The sequence below is a fragment of the Dendrobates tinctorius genome, unplaced genomic scaffold (genome assembly GCF_039654945.1).
Source record: "Dendrobates tinctorius isolate UK_male_01 unplaced genomic scaffold, ASM3965494v1 ptg000071l, whole genome shotgun sequence".
NCBI classification, from domain to species: Eukaryota; Metazoa; Chordata; class Amphibia; order Anura; family Dendrobatidae; genus Dendrobates; species Dendrobates tinctorius.
The window spans coordinates 16,771,292-16,788,413 of record NW_027361739.1 but is presented as its reverse complement, the minus strand read 5'-3'; the positions used below and the strand labels follow the sequence as shown (position 1 = coordinate 16,788,413).

Sequence of the window (17,122 nt, the reverse complement as noted above, 5' to 3'; positions counted from 1 at the left end):
GCAAGCGACACTACTCTGTTCTCCTTCTCCTGGACCTGTCTTCTGCCTTCGACAACGTAGACCATTCCCTCCTGCTACAGACTCTCTCATCTCTTGGCATCACAGACTTGGCCCTATCCTGGATCTCATCATACCTAACAGACCGAACATTTAATGTCTCTCTCTCACACACCACCTCCTCACCTCGCCCCCTGTCTGCTGGTGTTCCTCAAGGCTCTGTCCTAGGACCCCTACTATTCTCCATCTACACCTTTGGCTTGGGACAGCTCATAGAATCCTACGGTTTGCAGTATCACCTCTATGCCGATGACACGCAGATCTACCTATCTGGACCCAACCTCGCCTCCTTACTGACTGAAAGCCTGCAATGTCTGTCTGCTATCTCAGCCTTCTTCTCTGCTCGCTTTCTCAAACTGAACATGGACAAAACAGAATTCATCATCTTTCCCCCATCTCACTCTACCCCTCCACCAGACCTATCCATCAATGTCAATGGCTGCTTTCTTTCCCCAGTCCCGCACGCACGGTGCCTTGGGGTGATCTTCGACTCTGCGCTCTCTTTCAAATCACATATCCAAACCCTCGCCTCCTCCTGCCGCCTCAAACTCAAAAATATTTCCTGGATCCGCTCATTCCTCAACCACGAAACCACAAAAACACTAGTGCACGCTCTAATCATCTCCCGCCTTGACTACTGCAACCTCCTACTCTCTGGCCTCCCCTCTAGCACTCTGGCTCCGCTCCAGTCCATCCTACACTCTGCTGCCTGACTAATCCATCTGTCTCCCCGCTATTCCCCAGCCTTCCCCCTATGCCAGGCCCTTCACTGGCATCCTATTGCCCAGAGGCTCCAATTCAAAACCCTAACCATGACATACAAAGTCATCCACAACCTGTCTCCTCCATACATCTGTGACGTGGTCTCTAGGTACCTACCCGCACGCAACCTTCGATCATCTCAAGATGTCCTTCTCTACTCCCCCTTATCTCATCTCACAACCGCATACAAGACTTCTCCCGTGCTTCCCCCATACTCTGGAACTCTCTGCCGCAACACATCAGACTCTCACCATCAACGGAAATCTTCAAGAAGAACCTGAAGACCCACCTGTTCCGACAAGCCTACAGCCTGCAATGATCCTCGGTCTACTGAACCACCGCACGACCTGCTCTACCCTCTCCTACTGTATCCTCACTCATCCCTATAGACTGTGAGCCCTTGCGGGCAGGGTCCCCTTTCCTTATGTACTTGTGTGTCCCTTGTCTTACACATGTTTATTATACTTGTCTATATTTCCCCTTTTCACATGTAAAGCGCCATGGAATAAATGGCGCTATATAAATGCATAATAATAATATTCCCCATTCATTTGCAAAATATAAAAAAGACTTAGGTTATGTGCACACGTGCAGACATTTCCGCGGCAACTCCGTGCCGCGAGAACTCCGCATGCGGAATTCCCGCAAAAAACTAGCGTTTTGCAAGCGTGATTAGCTTGCAGAATGCTAGCGTTTTCCAAGCGATCTGTAGCATCGCTTGGAAAACTGATTGACAGGTTGGTCACATTTGTCAAACATAGTGTTTGACAAGTGTGAGCAACTTTTTACTATGAGGCTGCCTATGCGGCATCAGTAGTAAAAGATAGGATGTTAAAAATAATAAAAAAAATAAAAAATCGTGTTATTCTCACCTTCCGGCTTCCCAGGCAGCGTTCCCGATCCTCGCGATGCTCCCGACAAGTCCCATTCCCAGCGATGCCTTGCGACAATGACCCCAGATGACGTAGCATCTCGCGAGACTGCTACGTCATCACAGGTCACTGTCGCAAGGCATCACTGGGAACGGGACTCGCTGGGAGTATCGCGAGGATCGGGAAGGCTGCGGGGGCCGCCGGAAGGTGAGAATATCACGATTTTTTATTTTAATTCTTTTTTTTAACAGGGCTATGGTACCCAGGGCCTGGAGGACAGTCTCCTCTCCTCCGGTCCCTGGGTACCATCCGCACATTTTCCGCTTACTTTGCGCATTGAGGGCATAGCCACATGCGGAAAGTAAGCGGAACAATGCATTCCTATGTGTACGGAATCCCCGTGATTCCGCGCAAAGAATGAGCATGCTGTGTATTTTTCTGCGATGCGATTCTGCCGTGGAAAAATACGCAGCATTAGCACAGCATGTGCGGAATGCCATTGAATTTAATGGGTTGCTTTTTCTACACAATTTCGCGGCGAAAAAACGTGGCAAAATGCATAAAATCCGCAACATGTGCACATAGCCTTATACTCAGCTAATAGGGGCTTCCTGTACACCGCGGTCACCGTCTCCTCTTGCTTTCTGAACAGCAGTGGATGCTGGATGGTGTGATGAATGATGTCACCTCATCGCGCAATCTGACATGCGTGCGCCTTCTCCTACAGGGCGCAGGCTAAAAGTGGCCGGTGTGCTGCTAGAGATCCTGGCGGAGCAAGGAGCTGATTACAGCTCCTCTGCTTGTGTACCAGCATTGCGGCTCTGTGATCAATTGTGTAGAGTGCAGGGAGGGAGTGATGGCTGGGACGCAGGACAGACGGGTGAGCAGTGTCAGTGACTGACATCGCTCACCTCCGTGCCTGCGCATCGGCCGTGACTGTGCTGAATGTCTGCAGCCGGGGGAAGATGCTGTGTGGCCGCAGACATTCAGCCATGGCACTTTCTTTTTTCCCAAGTGCGCCCCCATCAGAGAGGCAGGAGGTACCGCCCTAGGTGGATGCCTAACCTGCCTACCCCTCTTCCCAGCCCTGGTTGGTATTTTTATATTTTTGGCATGTATAATGTGTCCTTTATCTTTCTATTTAATGATTAACTACTTTGGTAAATTATATATATATAATTTATATTACAAATATATTTACATAATATATATATATATAATACTTTATGCACCAGCGAATGTTCCACTTTGATCCCGATATCATGTATTCTTCTCAATTCTTGATCCCCAGGATGTATTGTGATGAAGAGTTGGAGGAGTCGGACAAGTTTTTTCAGACTCTCCCGCGCCCCCTGCGCCTAATCTTTGCCCTATATAATACCATTGTATCAAAGTCTGAAATGCTTTGTTATTTTGTCATCATTCTTAATCACATGATGTCGGCATCTATCCTGTCGTTGATTCTGCCGATTCTCATATTCCTATGGGCCATGTTGTCTGTGCCTAGACCAACTAAACGCTTTTGGATGACGGCCATTATCTATACTGAGGTATGAACTCCAGCAAATTATTATGCTGTATTCTAGATGTGATAACTCCGAGCCTTTGATTCAGGAAATATAAGTCACTGTGTAGCCTTAGACTAAATGCTAGACATACATGTTAGATAACAGTTGAATACAGACAGCTATCATACATGAAAAGTTATGTCACTGGGCTGGGATAAAGAAAAGTTGGAGTTCTCTGAGAAAGAGGAGGAAAGCTCTGTCGATCTGGATAGTCTTTTTAGGAGCTCAGTTACGATTAACATGTGGTGACCTAGGGTTGGATGGGCAGGGCACATGGTGAACCACGGTGAAATCTACCTACCTGATGGGTCACCCAGAGCACCCTATACATAATCCCACAGGTTGCTGCAGCTCAGTAGTCAGATACACACGAATGTCTAAGTCAGTCCTAAACAGCCTTGGGTGATATCACTGAAGGTTTTAGAGGAACTTATGAAACCCAACGTGGAGAACAACAAAGGGTGGTGGCCATAGGGGAAGGGAGCAGAGCTGGCCCTGGAGTCGAGACATGTGAGTAAAGCTGGAGTCACACATAGCGACTTACCAGCGATCCCGACAACGATATCAACGTGTCAGGATCGCTGGTAAGTCGCTATGTGACGGCTGGTGAGCTGTCACACAGACAGCTTCACCAGCGATCAGCACAGTGTCGCCGAGTGCGCGGTGTCGCTGTGTTCGTTAGTTACCAGCGCGCTGATGCAGGGAGCTGGTAACTAACGTACACATCGGGTATCCAAGGGATGTGCGTCCCTTAGATACCCGATGTGTACGTTAGTTACCAGCTGATCGCTGGTCTCCCGCCTGTCATACGCAGCGATGCGTGCTGGCCAGCGGGAGATCAGCGACGAAAGAAATGTCCAGAGGTTTCTTGCAGCAATCAGCGATACCGGAAGGGGGGCCGGTCGCTGATCGCTGTCACAAACAGCGATCACGCTGGTGAGATCGCTGTTGTCACAAAACTTGTGACTCAGCAGCGATCTCGCTAGCGAGATCGCTATGTGTGACGGGGCCTTAACACTGTGATAGATGCCATTCATTAGATTCGGGAGTATTACAGTAGAAGTACTCTTGCTTTATTTCATTATTTTTTTCTATAAATTCTTTATTTAAGAATGTCATTACAGAAATATCAAAATACAAGTCAGTATATTCAACATTCAATTTTCTTCATGAGAAAGTTCAGGAGGGGAGTTAGGGAAAGGGAAAGGAGGGGGGTAAACATGAAGGCTGGTAAAGTTAGGGAGGGAGGGGAGGAGCATGGCTGATAGTCCCGTTGGACGATAGATTTAACAAAATTCCGTACATTAATACTTAATGGTATTTTGGTATATGAACCATTGTTGCCATCTATTTTGTAAATTTTCTTGTTTACAATAAGTCAGTCGAATTTTTTCAAGAGAGTAGATGCTATTGGCTTCGTTAGCCCATTCTGATAAGGAAGGGGGATCGTTATCCTTCCAATGTCTAGCGATGAGAATTTTAGCTGCATTGAGCAAATGGTTAGTTCATTATTTTATAACTATAGCTTCTTTTGTTTTACTAAATATCTTCCTAGATTACAGTTGTCATAAAGTATTCTTTCCAGTTTGGCTTTTTTCCATGGACATCGACAGTGTATCGGAGTATGAATGCAGACAAACCGTTCCGTCTCCCCAACATAATTGGCATTGAAAAGAAAGATGGCTATGTACACTTTGACCTGATACAGCTTCTTGCCCTGTTTTTGCATCGGTCTATCCTTAAAGTAAGCTTTGATTAGTAACATATACTATCAGTTCTATTGTAATACAGGTGGATGCAAAAATTAGGTCTTTTATTATCTGGTGTGGAGTTGTAAAAGACTAATTGACCTGTCTACTAATGATCGTATACAATCAGAGGTAAAAATGTGGCAGCTCTCTATGTATTATTGTAGTAATGATAATTCTTGTACGTAGTGTCATGGCCTGTGGGACAATAAGGAGGTCTGTCTACCAGAGTCCAAAAAGAAGAAGAAGACTAAGAGGCAAAAGAAACGAGGGAGTAAAGGAGAAGATGATACAGACACCGGCTTGGTTCCCTGGCATCTATTTAAACATCAGAATGCTTCAAAGAACGTCTTTAGAAAGAGGAGAGCATCTCAAAAACCAGTTGTTGAAGGTACCTTGGTGTTTTCTTCAAAGAAGATTCTCATGCATATATGTATGCAGGGCTGCCACCAGGAATTTCAGGGCCCCATACTGGCAACATTTTCGGGCCCCACTGAGACTCCTCCCAGGCTCCACTCATCCCAGCTCCTCCTCCAATCCTCGAATCTTCCACAGACCCACCGTCTACTCTTGGAAAAGCTCCACTTCTGTACCACGTCCTCATCAATCACACATTAACAGTTCACATCTAACACCAAATCACATACATAGACAGCAGCTTTTGTTTTGGCCAAAACATTTTTTAAGCCGCCACTACGACAAGGTAAACTCTTTTGGCAGGGTCCTACCCTGCTCTAACCAATTAAACATTTGTTAAAATATCCTGGACCTTTTTAGGTACATTTTTATTTATTTTTTAAAATGAACAATAATACCATATGCAAGGGACAAATATTGTAACACCATGGCCGAACCACATGTTACCACCACATAGTGACTGAATAATACCACATACAAGGAACAAATACCGCTATACCATGACCAGACCACATATTGCTACCACATAGTGACCGAATAATACCACATACAAGAGACAAATACCGCCACACCATGACCAGACTACATATTACCACCACATAGTGACTGAATAATACCACATACAAAGAACAAATACCCCCACATCATGACCAGACCACATATTACTACCACATACAAGGAACAAATACTGCCACATTATGACCAGACCATATATTATTACCACATACAAGGAACAAATACCCCCACACTATGACCAGACCACATATTACCACCACATAGTGAATTAATAATACCTCATACAAGGGACATATACCGTGACACCATAACAAGACCACGTGTTAACACTACATAGTAACAGAATCTTACCATGTACAAGGGACAAATACCGCCACACCATGGCCGGACCACCTATTACCACCACATAGTGACCAATAATACCACATACAAGGGACAAATACTATCACATCATGACCAGACCACATATTGCCACCACATAGTAACAGAATATTACAATACTGATGATTAATAAAAATAACCTTCAATACTAATATTACCATAACCGACATTATACACAGGAGCTTTGTACATAGTACACAGCGTATAGTGTCAGTGTACACATAACACAGTGATCACCGGTGACATTATACACCTGTGCTCTGTATACAGTGTCAGTGTACAGGTAATACAGGGATCACAAGTGACCTTATACACAGGAGCTGTGTATATTGTATCAGTGTACAGGTAATACAGTGATCACCGGTGACATTATACACATGGGCACTGTATGTAGTGTCAGTGTACAGGTTATACAGTGATCACAGTAACATTATATACAGGAGCTCAGCATATAGTGTCAGTGTACAGGTAATACAATGATCACCACTAACATTATACACAGGATCTATGTATATAGTGTCTGTGTACAGGTAAAGCTAGTTTCACACTAGCGTTTTGAGGCACAGCGGACACTCGCCGCGAAGCTCCGCCCCTGCCACGCCTTCTCCGGTCAGCTCCGCCTATGGGCGCATTACGCTGCATGCAACCTGCATACCCTATCTTTAGCATTGGGTACGCAGGCCTTGCGCAGGTATGCTTTTGCCGGTGCATACATCCTTTTGACGGTGCACCCACCTGCGCCAAACGCATCATTGTGCAGCCGGTGCACCGTCAAAAGGATGCATGCGCCAGCAAAAGCATACCTGCGCACGGCCTGCATACCTAATGCTAAAGATAGAGTACGCAGGTCGCATGGAGCGTCTTGCGCCCATAGGCGGAGCTGACCGGAGGAGCAGCAGGGGGCGGAACTTCACGGCGAGCGTCCACTGCGCTTCAAAATGCTAGTGTGAAACTAGCCTAATACAGTGATCTCTGGTGACATTACAGACAGGAGCTCTGTATATAGTGTACAGGTAATGCAGTGATCACCAATTAGATTATGCACAGGATCTCTGTCTATAGTGTCAGTGTACAGATAATAGTGATCACTAACGACATTATACACAGGAGCTCTGAACATAGTATACAGTGTATAGTGTCAGTGTACTTGTAGCATACTGATTCACCAGTGATGTCTCTAGTTGAAGTCTTTTATCTTCATCCAGCACAGACCGCCATCACTTCTTCCAGCCAGGAGTCATCTCTGCACAAAATAACACAGTTATGTAGAGCACATTCCCCATTTTTTGACAGTGTTGCTTTGCACAGTAACAGGACCTCTCCTACCCCACACTGAAAACAGTATCCTCAAAAATAAAATACATCACAGTAGTAATATCTCTTAATTAGCCCCTACAGAAATAATGTGCCACATCCTGCTCCCATATGTACATTCCGAACCTCACGTGTCTCATTCCTGGCCCCGTGCGTTTTCCCATTCTGCCCCATGCATTTTCTTATACTGCCCTCGTGTCTCTCCATACTGCCCCATTGCTCTCCATACTGATACATGTCTGTCCATATTGACCTCATCTCTCTCCATTCTGCCCCCCATGACTCTCTATACTTCCCTCATGTATCTCCATACTCCCCTAATGTCTCTCCATGCTGCCATCATGTCTCTCCTTACTGCCATCATGTCTCTCCTTACTGCCCTCATGTTTATCCATACTTCTCCCATGTCTCTCCATTCTGCCCCCATTACAATCCATACTGTCCTCATGTCTCTTCATACTGCCCCCATGTCTGTCCATTTTGCCCCATGACTCTCTATTCTGCCCTCATTTCTCTCCAATCTGCCCCCGTGTCTCTCCAAACTGCCCCCGTGTCTCTCCAAACTGCCCCCATGTTTCTCCATACTGCCCTCATGTCTTTCCATTCTGCCCAATGTCTCTCCACATTTCCCCATGTCTGTCCATTCTACCCCCATGACTCTCCATACTGCCTTCATGTCTCTCCATTCTGCCCCATGTCTTTCCATTCTGACCCCATGACTCTCCAAACTGCCCTCATGTCTCTCCACACTGCCCCCATGTCTCTTCACACTGGTTCCATGTCTCTGCATACTGCCCCTAAAGTGCGGCTTTACAACAACAAAGAAAAGTTTCTCCTTACCTGGCCGAGGTCCAGCGGTGTCCTCTCCCCGATTCATCTGAGGCACGGAAGTGCTGGCGTATGGCAGTGACATCATACACCGGCGACGTGCACACTGACACCAGTTGTCAGCTTGTGATTGGCTGGCAGTTGTTAACTGTTGCCCTGCAGGAAGTCTTCCCATACATCAATATAGATTTTAACTGAATGTGAACGTGTGTACAAGGATGCATGTTCAGTTACTGAAACAACAGAATCCTGCCACTGGGGCCCGGTGAGCAGAAGAGAGGGGGCTCGGTCTGGGCATCTTCTGGTTACTGGATCCCATATGCCAGTAAGGGCAGTAATGCCCTGATGGCGGCCCTGTATGTATGTGTTATCTATTCCATCCGCTGTTTGGCTACATCATTGTTAACCTCTCAGGTACTCCTCAGAAGAAAGACGCTAAGAGGAAGTGGAACTGTTTCAGACGTAACCCCAAAAAGAAACGTCAGACAATGAAGGAAAGACTAAAGCAGCAGTGGATCAAACTGAAGAAACTGGCGGTGAAAATGTAACATTTTATAATTGCATATATAGGGAAAAGCAAGCAAAGTAATCAGTCCTTACAAGATCTGCCTTAGAGTTTGACTTCAGTCTTGTAATTAGATGATATGAACCATTCATCTTTTTACAGAGCCCTGCAGATCTACTTGCCCATCAGACAGTTCTTCTACGACATTATACACCCAGAATATAGTCCAGTGTGTGACGTCTATGCACTTATGTTCCTGGTCGATGTAATTAATTTTATCATTGTCATCTTCGGGTACTGGGCATTTGGGGTAAGTATTGTTTAGAAAAATTAGTTTTCTTCTCTCAAGATCAAGTGTTTTTCCAAAAATACAGTGTTTCAACAAATCCATAGTAAAACCTAAGATAACCTTTGTAATATATCTTATCAGAGAAATGTTCTTCTTTCTCTATTTATGAAAAAATTATTCTCCTGCATTCTGAAATTTTATTTACTCAAAAAATTCAACTAAAATCCTTTTTCCTCAAGATGAGATGGATTGTCAGCTCACGTAGGGATTAAATTATAGCTGCCTAATTTGTCTATGGAGAGGGGAAGGAGAGATGGAGGAATACCGTAAGTAGACTGTGTGGGATGAACATGGACACAGTACTGCTGTTTTGCAGTATTTATCTCATCCCAGTGCTGAAATGACGTCTACACTGCTCAGTACTGCTTCTGAACAAGTGATACCTGTACATAGAAACTTGGAAATCAGATATCCCTCATGTATCTGTGTTCTGTGTAAAGGAGGCATCATAGCAGTTAGTCCCCACCTACTAGCACAGAGACAACTGAAAATTAGAGAAAGCCTGGTGAAAAATGCAGTTATACAGTCATATACTGTACATACAGTCATGTATTGTATGTACATATAATTGCTTATTCTCAAAAGTCACCTGAAACATCAAGTATGTAAGTGCTGAAATTGAAAGCATGAATTTTTTTATCCACAGAAACATTCTGCTGCAGCAGATATCACAGAATCTCTATCTGAGGATCAAGTTCCCGAGGCTTTTCTGGTTATGCTTCTACTACAGTTCGGCACCATGATAGTTGACAGAGCCATCTACTTGCGAAAGACGATGTTTGGAAAATGTGTCTTCCAGGTTGTCCTGGTTTTTGGAATCCATTTCTGGATGTTTTTTATCCTTCCTGGAGTCACCGAAAGGTAGAGTTTTGGCAAAAAAAAATATTTGACAAAACTCCTTATCCTATTTAAGAGTAAGATTTTTCTGCTCTCACATTCATCCCATTTAAAAAAAAAGCTATAGTCACCCTTTCCATAGCCTATCTTGGCTAACAAAATGCAGATTAAATGCACTGATTGTTGAGGCTGTTTTTACATGAGTGTAGTCTCCATAACTATGTTATCTATTTTATGTCTTTAATATGTTAAAGGGGTTTTCCTATAGATAAGGGGATAACATATTTATCCCTTCATGTCTGATCACTGGGACTCCCAACAATTCAAATAATGGGGATCTGCAGACCCTCTTGTTAGTGGAGCATAAGCCAAGTTTGTGTAGCTCCAGACACATTAAAACAAAAAAAATTGGTATATATCCAGTATATGATCAGGTAAACAGAGTGGACAACAGTGTAAGCAGCCTCTTCTTTCCTCAGCACCCCTAGTACCTCCAGTATTAGATCAGATATACAGGTTGGACAGCAGTGTCTTTTCTTACCTCAGCACCTCTGGTATCTCCAGTATTAGTTTAGATAGACAGAGTAGACAGCATTGTGAGCAGTCTTTTCTTACGTCAGCACCCCTAGTACCTCAAGTATTAGATCAGATGCTCAGAGTAGACAGCAGTGTGAGCAACCTCTACTTTCCTTAGCACCCCTAGTATCTCCAGGATTAGATCAGAAAGACAGGGTGGACTGCAGTGTGAACAGCCTCTTCCTACCTCAGCAACCCTAGTATCTCCATTGTTAGATCAGACAAGGTAGACAGCAGTGTGACAGCCTCTTCTTACCTCAGCACTCCTGGTATCTCCAGTATTAGATCATATAGACAGGGTGGACAGCAGTGTGAGCAGCCTCTTCTTATTTCAGCACTGTTATCTCCAGTGTTAGATCACCTATCCACTGGGGCACGTCTTCCTACACATGATGGAAGGAAGGGGCAGAGCTTCCTACTGCACATGCTCACAGACACCTGTCCTAGTAACATTCTAGGATAGGAATCTGTGAATGTAACAAGACGACAGCGTTCATTCTAATGTGATATAGTAATTACCTCCACAGACATAATGAAAGTTATTTCCTGATTAAAGGTATTTAGGACTTTATTCAAAATGACATTTTCTATTTTTCTTTATTTTTTTCCATCGTTAGCGAACCCCTTTAAACTGATCTAATCATATTACTCATTAAAACACATATATGTTGGCTTGCAAAACTATCCACTCCACCTTGACTTTTTATCTATTTTGTTACATTAAAATCTGTGTTTAAATATTTTTGTAATCCGATTTGTATGTGATGCATCAGCACTAAATAATCTAAGTTGGCGAAGTAAAGTGAGAAAAATGTAGGCATAAAATACATTAATGGGATCAATTAACTAAAATTTGGCATGTGTATATGTATTCACCCTTTTTGCAATGAAGCCCTTAAAATTTTTGGTGCAAGCAATTACCTTCATAAGACACATGCTTAGTGAAAAGAAGTTCACCTGTGTGCAATTTAAGTATCACATGGTCTGTCAGTATATACACAACTTTTCTGAAATGCCACGAAGGCTGCAACACCATTAGGCAAGAGGCACCACTAACTAAACAACACCATGAAGACCAAGGAGATCTCCAAACAAGCCAGGGACAAAGTTATTGAGAAATACAAGTCAGGGTTGGGTTCTAAAAAAATATCCCGACTGATGACCCCCCGGAGCACCATCAAATCCACTATCATCAAATGGAAAGAAGATGGTGCCACAACAAACCTGCCAAGAGAGGGCTGTCCACCAAAACTCTCAGCCCAGGCAAAGAGAGCAATAATCAGAGAGGCAGCACAGAAACCAAAGCTAAACCTGAAGGAACTGCAGCGTTCCTAAGCAGACACTGGATTATCTGTCCATACGACTGCAATAAGCCATACACTCCATAGAGGTGGCCTTTATTGAAGAGTGTGCAGAAAAAGCCTTTACTTACACACAAAAATTGAAACACTCGTTTTGAGTTTGCAATAAAGACATGTGGGAGACTCCCCAAATGTATGGAGGAAGGTGCTGTGATCAGATTAGACCAAAATTGAACTTTTTGGCCACCAAGGTAAACACTGTATGTGGCGCCAAACCAACACAGCTCATCACTAGAGATGAGCGAACCTTTTAAGGTTTGGTTCAGCTTGTATTAGCGAACTTTCTGACTTTCAACAAACTTATCCGAACCCCACTGAATTTAATGGGAGGCAAAACCAAACGCATTAACAACACCTTCCTGGGGCCTAAAAGCTGCTCAAACTGTTTTACTTCTCAGCCACACTCAGCTGGCACAAACATAGTAGTCCGTAGACTACTATTGTTAGAAACATTTAAGGATAGTAACACAGGTTGCTGACTGAAAGTAAGTGCAGGCCTGCCAGTCAGGAAGCATTACTGCTACAGGCAACACACATGAAGGAGACCCAACTTGGAGCCCAAACATTTCCAAAAATTAGGGGCAGACACCCGGAAAAGTGGCATCAATTAACCTACAGTAGAAATGTTACAATGGCAGCTTCTTTATTCAGGAACAAACAGGAACAATATGCTTAATAGATCAGGAATAAATCATTTGTGTGTCTCTATTTGTGCAGCATCTGTAGCAGGCTACTTCTCTCATACACAGACACAGGAAATACAGTCACATGCTCTCCCTGTGTGAGCCTCTGGGACTTTATAAACAGCATACAAATCTAGCAACTAAACACTCATAGACAGGAATGGAGTTGTTGCACCAAACATATTCCAACAGGATGGGACAGGAGCTGGCCCAGCATTTCTAGCTTACAAATTGATAAGTAAGAGGTGGATGAGTGACAGGTGTCACCAGTGCCTGGTGCTCTGAGACCCCTTCCACTACAGGCATCTCACCAGATGGTGACACAACTTGGAGTCTCCGCATATCAAAAAATTATTGGAACACAGTACTAAAGTGGTATCAATTTCCCCAGAGTAGAAATAGTTTAATGGTGCTCTGAGACCCCTTTCACTACAGGCAATCCACCTATTGGAGACCCAACTTGGGGTCTCCAGATTTCAAAAAATTATTGGCACACAACACTAAAGTGTCATCAATTTCCTCAGAGAAGAAATAGTATAATGGTGCTCTGAGACTCCTGCCACTACAGGCAACACACAACAAAGAAACCCAAATAAGGGTCTCCATTTACCATAAATTTGGCTTGTCAGGATTCAGGGGGAAGCAAAAGGAGTAGGAAAAGGAGGAATATTAGGTGCTTTAAAAAAAAAAAAAAGTAAAATTCTAAAAGTAACAGCGGTGACACACCTTCTGATTGTTGCGCCACCAAAGCACTTGTTAGTAACATCAGCAGCAGTAGCAACAACAGCCAAGGAAGCCACAACAAAGGAGTCACAGACTGCAACAATGCAAGATCAATGCAGTACACTGAAAACTACACCATCGCCTTGTCTGCCCAGTCTGCGACTGTGGTGCAAGAATCATTCTAGATTCATGACTTGTTCATCTTGATGAAACTTAGATGGTCTACACTTTCAGGGGACAACCGGATGCCCTTATCCATTACGGCACCACCAGCACCGCTGAAGTCACGTTCTGAGAGAATGCTGGCTGCTGGGCATGATGAAGCCTCCAAGGTGTGACTGGCAAGCTCAGGTCACTCTTCCATTTTTGAAGACCAAAATGTAAAAAGGTCCAAAACCCCCTGATGGGATTGAAATTGAGCTTGAGATACTCCTGCACCATTCTCTCCAGTCATTCACTATGTGTCAGACTTGTACTCTGCTCTGCTGGTGCACGGGAAGGACTAAAAAATGTGTGAAACGACTCACACAAATTGCTTATGCCAATTACACTGCTGTTACTGTTTATTTTTTTGCATTGACGACTCGAAGTTCATGGGATTGGAAGTCTAAAACTGTGATGAACACTGTGTGCCTCACTGCTATCTTGAGGAAAACTAGTCTTAAGCTTGTCTACAAGGGTGTTTTGATACTCCAGCATGCTCGCGTCCTTTTCCAGGGGGGAAGCATCTGGTAAAATTTAGTCTTGTATCGTGAATCTAACAGAGTGGCAACCCAGTAGTCAGCACTATTTCTAATCCTAACAATACAGGCATCATGTTGCACATAGTGCAGCAAGAAGGCGCTCATGTGTTGGGCGCTTCCATGAAGTCCAAGTCCATGGTGTGTTTGTGGGGGGTTAACACTCAAGCTTGCTTCCTCCATCCCCTCTCACCAACCACGGAAAACAGAGAGGGGATCATTATCCTCTTCAACTCCTGACTGTTGCGTGCCTATCACCATTTCCTCTTCATCCTCCTCCATTTGTTCATTGGCTACTGAACCTTCACTAACAGTTTGTCTGGCCCCCCCCATGAATGCTGTAATCCACCCTCCCATGGCACCCACCTCTGAGACGACAGTCTGGAACTTAGAGATATTGTGATACCTTCTGCATCCTCCTCTTCCTTTAGGACCACCACCTCTTCAGCATGTAGATGACTGGAATAGTGATGCTGATGATGGCATTGTGAGTGCTAACCATCTTAGTAGCCTTTTCGAAACTGTGCAGAAGGGTGCAGAGGGCCTTCACCTGTGCCTACTTCGCAAGCTTGAATTGCACCACGTGTGTACTTCTTTGGCCTAGGCTATGCAAAATGACATACTGCACCAGGGCTTGACGCTGCTGCAGCATGTGCAAAATGAAACTCCACCATGTTGGCACATCACATATCAACTGGTTAACTGGTAGGCCGAAAGACCTCTTTAGTGATGCAAGTTGATAACCTGCTAGCTGTGAATGACGGAAAGGAGTGAACAGCAACCATGCTTTTCTGCAGCAGCGCATCCAGGATGGGATAGTGCCGGAGAAATTACTGTACCACCGAGTTGAGGACATGAGCCATACAAGGCACGCGTGTGCAGTTGCCCCGGCGTAGGGCCACCACCAAGTTCACACCATTATTGTACACAGCCTTTCCTGGCTCCAGATTCAGTGGAGACAGCCATTGCTCAAACTTGTCCTAGATAGCTGTCCACAACTCTTGAGCTGTGTGACTGCGATCTCCAAGGCATATTAGAGGAGGTAGAAGCAGTGGAGGAAGTATTAGATACAGAAGTTTCTCCTGCAAGCCTTGGGGATTTCAAGACTTGTGGAGCAGCCCCTTCCCTGCCTGCACCCACAGCCACCAGAGTAACCCAATGCCTAGTCAGCGAGATGTAACGCCCCTGGCCATGCTTGCTCGGCCAGATGTCAGTGGTGAAATGCACACTGTCAGACATAGATTTTTTGAAGGAAAGGATGATGTTGCCTGTGACATGCTGGTGTAGATCAGGCACAGCTTTCTTACAGAAGTCATGGTGACTGATAAACTGGTACTGGGGGACTGCGACGTCCATCAGCTTTCGGAAACCGTCTGTATCCACCCGGTGGATAGGCAGCATTTCCGTGGCCAACAGATTGAAGATGGTGAAGTTAAAGCTCTTAGCTTTGGCAGGTGTAGGAGGAAAAAAAAATCTTTTACATGACCACAACTGTCAGACTGAGGGTAGGCTGCTCTGCTGAGAGAGGGTGGAGTAGGGTGTACACGACAAACTGCTGGACTGTGAGTGAGGTAAAGGCAGAGATGGTATGGTAGATTGAGAAAGACTTGAAGACTGCTGTACACCAGAAGAAACCACCTAACTTGAAGGAGCTGGAGCAGTTTTACCTTGAGAAATAGGCAAAAATCCCAGTGACAAGATGTGGAAAGCTTATAGAGACTTATCCAAAGTGTCTTGCAGCTGTAATTGCCACAAAAGGAGACTCTACAAAGTACTTACTTTAGGGGCATATACAGTTATGTACCCTGACGTTTTCAGTTACTTTGTCTTATTTGTTGCTTGCATCACAACAAAAAGAAAACCAAATGTTCACAGTTGTAGGTAGCAAAACACGGAAAATGCCAAGAAGTGTGAATACAGTATATGTATGTACAGTCTAGTTACAAAAAAAATGCAGCATATATGTGTTAGTTTCATCTATTTTTGGGATAGAAAACACCCATTTAAGTTCTTCAGGGAAAGTGTAAAATAAATATGCATCCAACTTTGATCCATATTGAATTAGTATGTTGTCAGTATTGGCCATTTTATGTATTTCAGTTTCTCTCAAACAGTAATAATTCAGACATACTGAGCAGTATTATTCATAATGAGTCAATATTGAAGATTTGCATTAGGGATGTGTTTGAATCCCACCAATAGGTACTTTCTCGCTTGTCTCATTGGAGGACACAGAACCATGGGATAGTCTGCTGCCACCTAAAGGCTGACACTATTATTGCAATTTAAATCAAATTGGCTCCTCCCCAGCAGACTATACCTCGCCTTCTAGAGTCAGGCTTCCTCAGTTTTTTCCAGTGTCAGTTGGAGGCAAGGTGTGTCTCAGACCTATCTTAGGTTAGTCATCACTTCTATCACTATGGTTCCGGAGCTAGTGGCTCTTTCCTCCTGTTCTCCTTACCTTATTCTGTATCAGGATAAGGTAGTATTGAGACCAATTCCATTCTTCTTCCCCATGGTGATTTCAAATTTTCACCTTAATGAGACATTGTTTTGCCAAGCACCATCTCATCCTATTGAGAAGACTCTGCACAAGTTGGACGTTGTCAGGGCTATAAGGTACTATTTATGAGCCACTGCCTTATTTAGGAGATCCAATTCCTTGTTTATCATACCAGATGGCCCTTGTAAGGGTCAGGCAACTTCCAAGGCGACCATTGCCCACTGGATCAAGATGGCTATTATTCATGCCTACTGTTCAAAGCCAAGGACAGAATTATTATTATTTATTATTATAGCACCATTTATTACTTGGCGCTTTACATGTGAGGGGGTATACATAATATGGGACAGTAATCTAAAACAATACAAATCACGACTGGTAC

General features: G+C 44.2%; 1 protein-coding gene across 1 annotated transcript in view; it reads left to right on the top strand.

The window, feature by feature from the left end:
* The window catches only part of LOC141096108 (piezo-type mechanosensitive ion channel component 2-like), a 242,528-nt gene that overhangs the window by 200,554 nt on the left and 24,852 nt on the right, over positions 1-17,122 (top strand). The window contains 6 exon segments of the mRNA XM_073582522.1: positions 2,983-3,241; positions 4,815-5,003; positions 5,197-5,398; positions 8,878-9,007; positions 9,131-9,278; positions 9,964-10,178. Of these exon segments, the coding sequence (XP_073438623.1) occupies positions 2,983-3,241; positions 4,815-5,003; positions 5,197-5,398; positions 8,878-9,007; positions 9,131-9,278; positions 9,964-10,178 (1,143 nt within the window).